The sequence below is a fragment of the Otolemur garnettii genome, unplaced genomic scaffold (genome assembly GCF_000181295.1).
Source record: "Otolemur garnettii isolate 467f Iridium unplaced genomic scaffold, OtoGar3 scaffold00159, whole genome shotgun sequence".
NCBI classification, from domain to species: domain Eukaryota; kingdom Metazoa; phylum Chordata; class Mammalia; order Primates; family Galagidae; genus Otolemur; species Otolemur garnettii.
Genome location: NW_003852554.1, coordinates 1,443,525 through 1,457,072, shown reverse-complemented (window position 1 = coordinate 1,457,072; position 13,548 = coordinate 1,443,525). Strand labels below are relative to the sequence as shown.

General features: G+C 36.5%; 1 protein-coding gene across 1 annotated transcript in view; it reads right to left on the bottom strand.

Annotated features, from left to right (window-relative positions):
• The window catches only part of EPS15 (epidermal growth factor receptor pathway substrate 15), a 166,378-nt gene that overhangs the window by 73,714 nt on the left and 79,116 nt on the right, over positions 1-13,548 (bottom strand). Inside the window, exons 11-12 of the mRNA XM_012811472.2 lie at positions 12,922-13,078; positions 7,021-7,106 (exon numbers count right to left, since the gene is read on the bottom strand). Of these exons, the coding sequence (XP_012666926.2) occupies positions 7,021-7,106; positions 12,922-13,078 (243 nt within the window). The remainder of the gene's footprint in view (positions 1-7,020; positions 7,107-12,921; positions 13,079-13,548) is intronic.

Here is a 13,548-nt window from a genome sequence, read left to right as displayed (position 1 = left end):
AAAAAAAAAAAAAAAAGGTCAAGAAGCTTACCTATTGGGTACAATGAACACTATTCTGGTGACGGGCACACTAAAAGCCTTGACTTAAGCATTATATAAGATGTAATAAAAATACCTACACCTATACCTCCTTGATTAATATTTTGAAATTAAAAATAAAATGGTTAAGATAATAAATTTTATGGTATGTAGATTTTTTGTCACAATTTTAGAAACTGGGGGAAAAGGACAGGTGTGCAGAATTTGAAAAATCAGGCCACTAACCTTACTGTCCTGTGAGGATTAAAAATTCCTTTGTATGTAAAATCCTTTCCTATAGTCTTCAAAATAAACTATTATTCAAAAGATCTTTTCCCTTATTTCAACATATAACATGGCTTCTGTTCTGCCATAAACATTGCAGGAATTAACTGTGGGCAATATTCTAATGTTTATAACATGCTTTGATTCAATCGACTGACCATCCTATGCTGATTCTGTGTGTTAAATTTCCAGACCTGTCCAAAAGAATAAGACATACCTCTTGCCCTTAAGGGGTTCAAAATTTACCAAAAATGAAATACAAATTACTACAATAAACCATGGCAAATACTATAGGAAAAAAAAAGTTTTTTGAAACTAGCAATTTGAAATCCCTAAAGATTTCAGGGAAAGCTTGACAGGAGAGATGCTATTTAAGCTGGGTCTTAAAGCACAAGTAAAAGTTTACAACGTAAAACGTATGCGCCAAAGGAAAACAGCATCAGAGGTACAGGAGAACAAAAGTGGTGGCCATGATAAAGTGAGAACGAGCCCACACACCACATGGATAGAGAGAAGGGATGCCGCTGAGATAGTAGGTTAGAGCACCCGCCAGTCACTTGGAGTACAAAGGGCAAACACACCGATTGCTCTAAGATATATGGTACAAAAAATAAAAAAGATTTACAGTAACATAGGGGAGGATGATTCTACCACAGTATGAGAAATGGCTAAGGCAGAAGAATGGTCAGGATGCCAATAGCACATCAAGAAGGAAGAGCCTTTAAGCCATGCTCAGAAATGAACTGGATCCAGTTAGAGATATGGAGTCGCTGAGGGAGTTGAGTTTTATTTTATATATCACTTGAAAATAGGATAATCCAAAGAAAGGAAATAAAGGCTTAAAGCCGGGGGCCAAAGAAGAGATTACAACCATGATTCAGACAAAAAACAAAGGCTAAAACTAAGAAACAGAAGAATGGCACCGAGTGCAGTGGGCTCAGGCATGTAATCCTAGCACTCTGGGAGGCTGAGGCAGGTGGACTGCCTGAGCTCAAGATTTGGGACAAGGCTGAGCAAGAGTGGGATCCCATCTCTATTAAAAAAAATATAACAGGCTCGCACCTGTAGCTCAGCAGCTAGGGCGCCAGCCATGTACACTGGAGCTGGCGGGTTCAAATCTAGCCCAGGCCTGCCAAAGAACAATGAGAACTACAACCAAAAAATGGATGGGAGTTGTGGCGAGTACCTGTAGTCCCAGCTTGGGAGGCTGAACCAAGAGAATCATGTAAGCCCAAGACTTTGAGGTTGATGTCAGCTGTGACGCCACAGCACTCTACCCAGGGAGACATAGTGAGACTGTCTCAAAACAAACAAAAAAAAAATGAAAGAAAAGAAAAGAAAAAAATTAAAGAAAAAAGAATTAGCCAAGCGCCTATAGTCTCAGCTACTTGGAAGGCTGAGGCAAGAGGATCTCTTGAGCCCAAGAGTTTAAGGTTGCTGTAAGCTATGATGATACCACAATACTCAGGGTGACAAGGTGAGACTCTGCCTCAAAAAAAAAAGAAAAACCAGTAGAATGGAGAAGATCAATTTCAACAACATAGTATAACATTTTTTCTCATCTGTTATAAGCTAAACACTACTAATAAAACAGTAAACCAGCAAGCAGCACACTTAAGCAGCACATAATCTAGTGGGAGATCAAAAAAAAAACCCAATTTTAATAAAGTACTATAAGTACAGTGACAGTTATAAATATTAAGACTATGTAAGATAGGCTCTTAAGTAAGACTTGAGTATGGGTTTCTGAGATAAGGCTGGGAAAGGCTTTAGGCAAAAAAGAAATGATGTGTAAGGTTATTTGAAGAATGAGAAAGTTAATTAGATAACAAAGATGGGAAGGCAGGAATGCATTCAAGAGACATTTCACAGACAGAAGAATAAAGAGAAAGAAAAATCTCAAGTTTCTACCTAAGAAAGCGAGATAAAGGACAGAGGTCAGGGGAGGATTATGAAATCATAATGAAAACACTACAGGCAATTAAAAATATAGGTCTTGAGCTCAAGCAAGATATACAGGTATTAGATGAGTATTTTATTATGACTACCTATATTGCTTTTCCTTCTTTAAGTTAAAAAAATCCCACCAATGTTATCTAATTGACATAATTAAATCACTAATACCAAATATTGAAGGAATCATATAAAAAATTAAAAGAAAATTTCAAAAGGCCTCAAGATCATCATGCCTTATATTTTCCACTAGAAACAAGTTAGCAAACTAAAGATGAAAACGGCTGGGCATGGTAGCTCATGCCTATAATCCTTGCACTTTGGGAGGTGAGGCAGGAGGTTGACTTGAGCTCTGGAGTTGGACCAACCTGAGCAAGAGCAAGACCTCTGTCTCTGCCAAAAAAAGAACAAGTTAGCCAGGCATGGTGGTGAGCATACCTACAGCTAGCTATTCAGGGAGATTCTGTCTCCAAAAAAAAAAAAGAAAGTAAGGAAACAGTGACAACAACAGCATCTCATTTTCTGACCAATAGCAAAGAACATTCTTTACTCAACTCTCATGTTTATATAACTTTCAATGTTTCCATTGGTTTGCAATGCTGAAAACAAAATGTTATTCTAGGAAACATATTCTCATACTCCGGTTTCTCTTCAGATTGTATAAATCTTTTATCTTTTACTAAGAAACATTCTTTTTTCATTATGTATTTCTGTATTTCCCAAATTTTTACAACAAATATATATTATAATCATTAAGAGAGAAAAAATAATGTAAAGCATCACATTCATGACACTCATTACAGTTCCATATGTATGCTATTTATGTTTGATCCCCAGACTAAAATTATCTTCACCTCAAAACCAAAAAAGAAGAAAGTTAATTTATCCAGATAACAATTCAGTAAAAGCCACAAACAAAATCTGTTTAAATTCTTTTTTCCTGTTTTATAAACATACTTGTCACATACTGATATATTAACAAAAGAAAGATTTGAATTATAGTAACTTTGCACAGAAAAACTGTCATTTACATTATAAAAACCAACACCTACAGTGTAATCTCTTGAAGACTTGGTGACAGTGACCAAATGCAACCACTTACAAAAGCAAATTTTAACCACCATAATTCTAGCATGAGCAGATGAGTTTCATTACGTTAGTGGAGTTGGCAGATGATGGAAGTTTGCCTACACTGTAGATCTCACCTAAAATAAAAGCCTAGGAAAATATTTTCACAAATGTCAAATCATGTATAAATGTATTACACATTTATAAAATGTCACTAAAATCTAAAAGCAAAATTTTGAAACTCTTTTATTAATGAAACAGCCACGAAATGTTACATGAAATTCTTTTTATGTTGGTAGCTGTCATTCACTATAGAAGATAGCTACTGTTACAACTTAACATTATGGTTTCTAAAAGTTATCAAAATCTTAGTTGATCAAAATGGAATAAATATTACAAATGTTTATGATGGCAAGAGCATTCTATCTATGATGCTCTAATTCCTATTAAAACTCATTGTAGAAACATTTTAAATATTAAACAAGTACTGCTAAGAAGACAAGTATTTGCAAACCTAGCTACTATAACATTTTTATACATAAAGTATAAGGCAAGCAAAAATGTTTACGGACCATTTGAAAAGTCTAAATACCATTATAGAGTCAGTAATCAATGTTTCTTTCTCCTACTTTGAAATAAAGCAAAAAATTTCAATTTTTTTTTTTTTTAGAGGAGTGGAGAACAGAACCTCAACCTGTTTCCCAGTCTAGACTGCTGTGGCATCAGCCTAGCTCACAGCAACCTCCAATGCCTGGATTTGAATGCTCCTCCTGCCTCAGCCTCTCAAGCAGCTGGGACTACAACATGCATCACCATACCCAGCTAATTTTTTCTATTTTTATTAGAGACAGGAGTCTTGTTCTTGCTCAAGCAAGTCTGGAACTCCTGAAAGCAATCCTCTAGCCCTGGCCTCTCAGAGTGCTAGGATTACAGGCATGAGCCATGGAGCTTGGCCTTTTAAAAATTTTAACGAGAGACAGAAGTGTATTACAGAAAGAACGCAGAACTTATTAAAACCTGGGTTGATGCCAACACCATTTCTGACTTGATATGTGACTTTGGATTTAATTTTTTTCCCATGAGTAGGAAGAAATTAGTCTGTACAATCTTCAAGGATGTTTTCTTTGGCTTTTCTCCCTAGGATTCCAATATTAGAGTTTTATGGAATACAAAAAGACCAATTTTGAATAGAAAGTAAGAATTTAGTAGAATCTACAATAAGGCAGATATGCTCAAAAATAAACGACATTTAAAAACCTTCCCAGACTAAATGTACAGAATATCAAATCTTACTATTACAAGAGGTAGACAATACTATGGATGATCACCAAAATTACTATAATTTAAAAGCTATATTGCCTGCAGTAGACATTTCCTCCCAGAATTCATTCTTCCTTGCAATACCTTCCAATTTTCATTCAGGGATACTCCCTCTTCTAAGCAGTCTTGGAAGTAAACTACTGCTAACCTCACTCCCAGGACAGTGTTGATGACAAATCAATAACCTTTGCATCCTTGGCCACTGAATGATTCAGAGGTGGGCCTGGTCCAATGAGACTGAATCTCAGGATTTTCCCAGGACTGCCAAAAGAGGCACTGTCCACCAAACTTGAAATTGTAGGTACATAAAGCTAGATGTGCTATTGCACAATGGAATCAAGCCAGTGGAAATAGAAACAAAAAATGGAGTGAGCAAGAGAAATGTTGATTATATCACTTCTTAAAGCTATGCTTTAAGTCATCCCTATCTCTAAAATGTTTTAATTTCACAAGTCAATAAATTTACTCTCACTTAAGTTAGTTTGAGTTGAGTTCTTTCTTAAAATCTTAACAACTAGGCTCGGCGCCCATAGCACAATGGTTACGGTGTCGGCCACATACACCAAGGCTGGCAGGTTTGAACCCAGACCAGACCAGCTAAATAATAAGAACAACTGCAACAAAAAAACAGCCAGGCATTGTGGTGGGCGCCTATAGTCCCAGCTACTTGGGAGGCTGAGGCAACAGAATCGCTTAAGCCCAAGAGTTGGAGGTTGCTGTGAGCTCTGACATCATAATACTTTATCAAGGGTGGCATAATGAAACTCAGTCTCAAAAAAAAAAAAAAATCAACAACTAAGTTTCTGAATAGCAATCTCAATGTAGTCTCACAGTTGAGGTAAGACCATTGCCAAGTTCTTGTCACATAAGCCAGATAAGTCATTTAATCTCTTTATGCCTCAATACCATCAAGAAAATAAATCACCTATTCTGTGCCTAAAAGTGTTGTGAAGGTTAGATGGGGACGGGCAGCAGGCACAGAGTGGCTCATGCCTGTAATCCTACACCTTTGGGAAACTTGAGGCAGGAGGATTGCTTGAAGCCAGGAGTTCAAAATCAGGTTGAGCAACACAGAGAGAACCTGTCTCTACAAAAATTAAAAAATTAGCGAGCTATGGCGGCACACACTTGTAAAAACCCCAGCTACCCAGGAGGCTAAGGCAGAAGGGTCACTTAGTACAGGAGTCTGAAATTGCAGTGAGCTATGATGATGCCACTGAACTCTGCCCTGGGCAACAGTGAGACCCTGCTTCAAAAAAAAAAAAAGTTTTGGTGGTGGGCAAGAGGTGGTATTAATACCAAGTAGTATTTAAATTATGGTTCTGTAGATGGAAAAATGATCTCACAACTTAAAAAGCAATTTAAAGAAAGTTATTTTTACAATCAGTGTGGCCATAAAGTTTATAGTGAGCAGGGAATTCAGGAAATATCAATAATCCCTGCTGTACTCAGATTCAAATCTAATTGTATTTGAGTCTGTTCTATACAGTATTTACATATAAGAAAGAAGATTCAACTTAGAATCAAGCAGTCCTGAGATCAGGTGTTGACCCTATAGCTATCAAGTATGTCTTTGGGCAAAATCATCCTCAAATGCTTTACCTTCCTTACCTGTAAAATAGGAACACCACCATCTATCTCAACTGACAAGGTTTTTCTGCTGATCAAATACATTATGAAAGCTCTTGCATGTCTGCATTTAATAATCCTTCTGTCAAATGCGTTGTATAAAAATGTTTCCCTACTATGTTATCTAAACATCTAAGGTTGATGGGCACTGCCCGTAGCTCAGGGGATAGGGTGCTGGCCACATACACCCAAGCTGGTGGGTTTGAACCCAGCCTGGGCCAGCTAAACAACAATGACAACTACAATAAAAGATAGCTGGGGTGTTGTGGCAGGCGCCTGTAGTCCCAGCTACTTGGGAGGCTGACGCAAGAGAATCGCTTAAGCCCAAGAGTTGGAGGTTGCCGTGAGCTGTGATGCCATGGCATCCTACTGAGAGCAACATAGTGAGACTTTGTCTCAAAAATAAATATACATAAATATCTAAGGTTGGAGAAAAACTACTTTTCATTCATAGTAAGATACACATTTTTTTTCACATATTTCACAATCTGAAATCAAACAGTACCTTATAGTTAATGGCATGTCAGTGATTACTTGACAATGATTTTTCTTTTTTCAATGGTACAGAAGAAAATAGCACATCCTGTAATTAAAGGTTGCCCTATACTTGATGGAATCAAATACAATGACTCCATTCAAATAGAACTACCATACTTAACCAAATAAAGTAGCATTTACCAAAATATACATTATAAACAGAAGGATGAATGTATGTATGTGTATGAGGCTTTATTTCACTTTACATACCTCTGTAAATCAACTATCTCATTGTTAAGGGTATCTAGCTCCTTAATAGCAGAGAAATCTGCAACAGGACTTGATCCTACGATGTTCTAAAAATAAAAAGTTCATAATTATACATTATTACTATAAAATTATGTAATATATAGCATAACATTAAAAATGTTAAACCCCAACATAAATACAAGGTATTGCATAGTTTACCATACTGATGCTTTTAATTAAGAAAACTGTATCAAGTATAATTATAATTATATACTTAGTTATATACCAAGACATTTTCCTTGAATTATCTAAAAGTTGTTATTCTTTAATATGCACCCCATCCCCACATCTGGTCCCCATGTCTTTGTCACTTGATCCTGGCCTGTTCAGAAACTTTCAGTAAAACAAGTATCAGATATATAAACTAATTCCTCCACTGATGTATAAATTTCTTGGGCAAACGGATGGTGATTTATTGGCATTTGTATCACTGTGGCGCAGAGTAAATACACCAATTTTTGTTGCATTTCAGAATTATAATGGAGGGTAATTTTATTCACTTAACAAATATTTACTTTTGTTAAATATTTTTAGTGTCTACTCTAAAGCCAACTGCTCGGACATATTCTATAATAAATGTTAATATATAAAACTGTCTTCTTTAAGACATTCTTTACATATGATTACCTTTCAATAATTAAGGTACCAAAATTGGCCTCAGAATGGTACCTTGCAGTTAGAAATTCTAGTTGAGTTTATTCTAGGCCCTGCTATTTTAGAAGCTGTATGACCTCCACCTCCTGTGAAATAGGGAAATAATCTCTGCCTTGCCCACTTTATAAATGAAATGAGATAATACTATGTGAAGTCACTCTACAAGCTTTATGATATTTTATAAATGTAAGTTATTGTTATGATAACCACCTCAAGTGAATATGCTCTTAAAAGATGTGGCCTTCAGGCTGCACCCACCTGTAAACCTAGAAACTCTTGGGAGGCTGAAGCAGGCAGATTGCTCTAGCTCAGGAGAACAGCCTGAACAAGAACAAGACCCATCTCTTAAAAAAAATAAATAAATAAACGGGTTTTGTGGTGGGTGCCTGTAGTCCCAGCTACTTGGGAGGCTGAGGTAAGAGAACGGCTTGAATCCAAGAGTTTGAGGTTGCTTTGAGCAGTGACTCCACTGCAATCTATTCAGGGTGACAAAGTGAGACTCTTTCTCAAAAACAAACAAAAAAAGATGAGGCTTCCCAATGAGTTGCTTCTGCCTTGGTTCAATCTCTTTTGTGACTATCGTCGATGCCTCATGTATCTCTGGCTGAACTAAATGCAAAAAAGATAACTGCTCCTTCAAATACTTGACCTATAACCAATGCTAAAACCACATTTGCAAATAACAGAATCATGACTGGGAAATGTTAAAAGTGAGGCCTGAACATATAAAGATATATTAATGTCCTTATTGTTAGAATATATAACTTAGTATGTGTATTAATACTTATGTTGTTGGGCAGCGCCTGTGGCTCAGTGAATAGGGTGCCATATCGAGAGTGGTGGGTTCAAACCCAGCCCCAGTCAAACTGCAACAAAAGAATAGCCAGGCATTGTGGTGGGTGCCTATAGTCCCAGCTACTTGGGAGGCTGAGGCAAGAGAATCACCTAAGCCCAGGAGTTGGAGGTTGCTGTGAATGTGACACCACAGCACTCTACCGAGGGTGATAAAGTAAGACTCTGTCTCTAAAAAAATAAATAAATAAATACCCATGTTGTTATAAAATTAATGTTTATCACTAACAGAAGAACCTAAAAACTCACAATATCCCATCTCCTAATATTTGTATACATGTTTACAATTCACTAAGCACTTTCAAATCCATTGGTTAATTCTCAAAACTAATCTGAAAAGTGGATGTGGGTAAGGCAGATATTATTATTAACCCCATTTTAGAGCTGAGAAAACAAGTAAATGAAACTATTACCCTAAAAGTAAATTTGATAAACAGGTATATCAATAACATTTATCAAGTAATTTCTTCTATACTTCCTTTTTCCACACTTTACTTTAAAGACTTAGATGTTTTGTGTTGACTATCAATACCAAAACTTAACTATGAGGATTCGATTAATGCTAATCTGAATTTTGTATTAATTACAGATATTTGTCAAATATACCTCAATTGCTTTACAAGTACTATGGTCCACTGACTGATACAGACTCCTATCAATGCTAAATTAATTTAGAAAATTTAACGTGAATTTCTGCATGTGACAGTTATTTACTAGAATTTTAACTTTGTCTAAATTTGATCTATGAGCTAAGCCTGGCCAGACAGCTCAACAGGTGAACAAAATGAAAAATTAACACTGGTCTCACTTTCATCACCAAGAATAACTTATATTACATAAATGCTACTGAGAAATTTGCTTTCAGAGGTGCAAGTATACCAAGAAACCCATGGTTTTCACATCTCTTTTATCATTCTAATTTTAAAAAATTATTCACATTTGATAGTTTTTGCCATTAAAAATATCAAATAAGAAGACAGTGAGACAAATTATTTAACCTCGAACAAGTTAGAAGATGATACCCCAGATAACCCCAAAATGGCATGCAATGAGGAAGCATGGAAATAGTACAGCTCATATTACATGAAATATATGAAGGGCATACAAAGAAAAATGTAACATCTCCCCTTCTTTCAAAATATTTTCTCTTACCCTATTCTGTGCATTACATAAAAATTCCACTTTGGTTATTTGGAGTGGATCAGAGAGGCCAGGGAAGGCAGGCTAAAATGCACACAAGGACCAAGTGACATGTGACAAAAGCAGGCTGCTTAGGTATTTCCTCTGCATCAACTTTGCTGAATAAAAAAACCCTCTAACTTCAAAACGCATCTTATAAACCAAAAACTATTAAGCTAAAAAAAGGCATAAAATAAAGCTCTAACCTTGAGAGAGAGTAGAGTTAAGAAACTGACAGTACAAGAAAGGCGAAAAGCAGAGTGCAGCAGAATGGAAAAAATAGTCCAAACTAGAAAAAACACAGAGAGGAAAGCAACATTCAAAAAGGATTAGTCAAAGCTGCAAAAGATGCAGGACTGAAAAATTTACGTTATAAAAACAAAGGAGATTATTTGAAAGATAATGCAAATTTTAATTTTTAAGGTTAAAATTTTTGGTTAATAGATAAGACAACAGTGATAAAATCCCATTTCAATGCATAATGCTGATATCTGACACAAGCAAAGGTGTCTGTGAGGCCTGACAATTAAGTTCATGAACTTATGCTACATATCTCATTGCTGAATATCACTATGGTCACCTTCAAAGTACTCCCCTTGAGAAGCTATGCACCCACCCCAGTGCCTACTCCAGCCATCAGAGCAATTTTGGAACTCCTTCTGGAATGATTGTGAGAGCTGTCATCTGACAAGTAAGTTCATGAACTTGCCACCATTATGTTGGCAGCTCTGTACAAACAAGGCTTCATAACCTTGGAATGTCAGCGTGTCCTAGCTGTGTTTGTGTCGGTGTGTGGCAATGTCTTGCCGAGTGGCATTCATTATTGTTCTGTATTTTTGAGTGCCATTCAATGACAGCTCTGATGATCATTCCAGAAAGAGAGTTCCAAAATGACACTGAAGAATGGACTAAAAGCTACGCATGGTGGCTCACGCCTGGAATCCCAGCATCTGGGAGGCCAAGGCGGATAGACTGCCTGAGCTCAGGAGTTGGACACCAGCCTGACCAAGAGCGAGACCCTGTGTCTAAAAAAGTAAAATAAGAAGAAAAGAAAAACAGTTGGGTGTTGTGGCAAGTGCCAGTAATCCCAGCTACTTGAGAGGCTAAGGCAAGAAGGATCATTTGAGTCCAGGAGTTTGAGGTTGTTCTGAGCTACAACGCCATAGCATTCTACAGGGTGACAAAGTAAGGCTCAGTCTCAAAAAAAAAAAGAAAGAAAAGAATTAACTAAGCCTGGCATGGGTGCACAGCTTTCCAAGGGAAGCACTTCACAGGTGACCACAGTGATATCCAGTAATGAGGTATGCTGCACTTTTTCTAACACAAGTTTGTGAAGTTAATCGTCAGCCTTCCAAGCTTTAGTGAATGAACTGCACACAAATCTACTAAATTAAAAATTCTGTATAACAGATGGAATTACTAATATCTTAGGTACTTAAATAAACATAATTTACTTCAGAAATGTGTCATATCTGTAATTTGTGTTGGTAGAAGACTGAGCAGGTTATATAAGAAGAAGGCAAGAAAAAATAAAATTGCATAGGTGAAAGAAAGAAACAGCACAGTATTCCATAACTGAGACGTGAGATATAACCATAAATTGTATAGTTGTGAAGGAAAAGGTAAAAACATGAATTCTGCAATCTTTCTTTCTGAGTGGCACCACTTCACAACTTCTCCACAACTTACAGAACTTATGTCATATATCACAAGGAATCTCAAAAAATTCACAAAATGCTCTCCTCCCTCAAAAATAACCCCATACAAAACATAAAACCAAATAATAATTTTACTAAAAATAACGATAAAAAGTCCTATAAGTAACTCCTGTACCTGGTGGCTATAAATTTCACTTAGTTTACTTAGGGAAAAAAATCCATTTTAACTTTTAGGTTTGTTAAAATGGGATTTTAAAAAAACTTATATGACAAAATTAAAGAAAAACCAAAATACTCTATTAATAATTTAAAGAGAACTCTCCTCACACCAACCATTTGACAACTCCTATTATCGTATATACAACTGTGAAGAATCACAATAGTTACTTAACAGGCCACAAGAGACTTAAAATACAAAGTATTTCTTATTTATTTATTTTTAGAGACTAGGTTTACACTCTGTCACCCAGGCTGGATTGCAGTGGCATAGCTCACCACAACCTTAAACAACCCCTGGGCTCAAGTAACCCTCCTACCTCAGCCTCCCCAGCAGCTAGGACTATAGGCGCTTACCACCATGCCCGGCTACTTTTTCTTATTTTGTTGTGGAAACCAAAAAGGCATTTATTTATTTTTAAAGGCAAATAATCATACAGTATGTAAGTCTTTGAAAGGTACAACAGGTTAGACACGGTAGCTTACGCTTGGGAGGCCAGAGCAGGAAGATAGCCTGACGCCAAGAATTTGAGATCAGCCCAGGCAATGTAGCAAGACCCCATCTCCACAAAGAAATTCAAAAATAAGGTATATTAAAGGTCTGGATATTGTAAATGCACTATATAAGGTGCCCATAAAGTTCGTGTGCACTTCTGTACTAGGAAGGGTTTTTAGATAAGAAAAATCAAAGTACAACATGACTAAAACAAAGTAGTTCTGAAAAATTCCTACTGCTATCCAAAACCAAAAGGAGCTAAAAGGTGCTTCTAACTGTTTGGATGTGATGGAGTTCAGCTTAACACTTAGAAATGAAGGGTTTCTATGGCAAAAACTACAGAGTTATCCTCAACATAACATTTTTTCTTAGAGGCTTTTTTGATGTAAACTTTATACCTAGCAATCACCATTTCCTAGATTTTGTCTTCAAATTTGTATTATTTTCTATAAGAGTGAATCATCAAACCGAACAATAATCCTATAGCTTTCATTTAAATTTTGTAATCTATTCATAAAAATTGATTCACAAATCCAGAAAGGAAAAAGGACATATTTTTTCAAATTTTAAGGTTGGAAAATACAATTGTCATGTTTACTGAATGGTGGGATAAACAAACTGCAGGCCAAGGATGTTACATAAGGCACTCCAGTGTATTTATAGGCACAAACTAAACCACAAACAGCACACTCCCCTGCTCTTATCCAGATACATTTTCTCTACTAATCTGTTCACATCATCTGTAATTTGACATAGCACTTGTGTCTTTGAAATTAATAATTCAGTTTTTCTTTTAAGTTGTCTTACCTTTTGTAAACTGGCCCTGTCTGACGGTGGAATCATCTCAGGAGTAAGAATGTGAGGAGGATCAATTCCCTTTATTAACTTTTGATTGATTAAGTGAAAAGCCAAGGCAAATTGATCCTTTGAAAGCCTCCCACAGTTCTTTGTGTCACATAATGCCCTGTACAAATAAACAAAATGAAGAGTATATAAATGCCACAATTACTGTTCTAAAAATCCAGGGGAAAGTATAACTATGTACCTTTCTGAAAGTAATGAGCTGAATCTAAAAAGACAGTCACACGAACCTGCAGGTTAATGTTATCCTGGTGCTGAGCAGGATCCGCTAATCTAGGTTTACTTTGTGCTTTCTTACCAATTTCCAGAACCGCTATACAGGAAGAGTTAAGAGTAGATCAAAGAATCCCAACATTCTCTACTCCCCAAATTTTTATTTATTTATTTATTTTGAGACAGTCTCACTTTGTTGCCCCCAGTAGAGTGCTGTGGTGTCATAGCTTACAGCAACCTCAGACTCCTGGGGTCCAGAGATTCTCTTGCCTCAGCCTCCTGAGTAGCTGGGACTACAGGCACTCGCCACAACACCCGGCTATTGTAGAGGCTGGCCTCGAACTCATGAGCTCAGGCGAT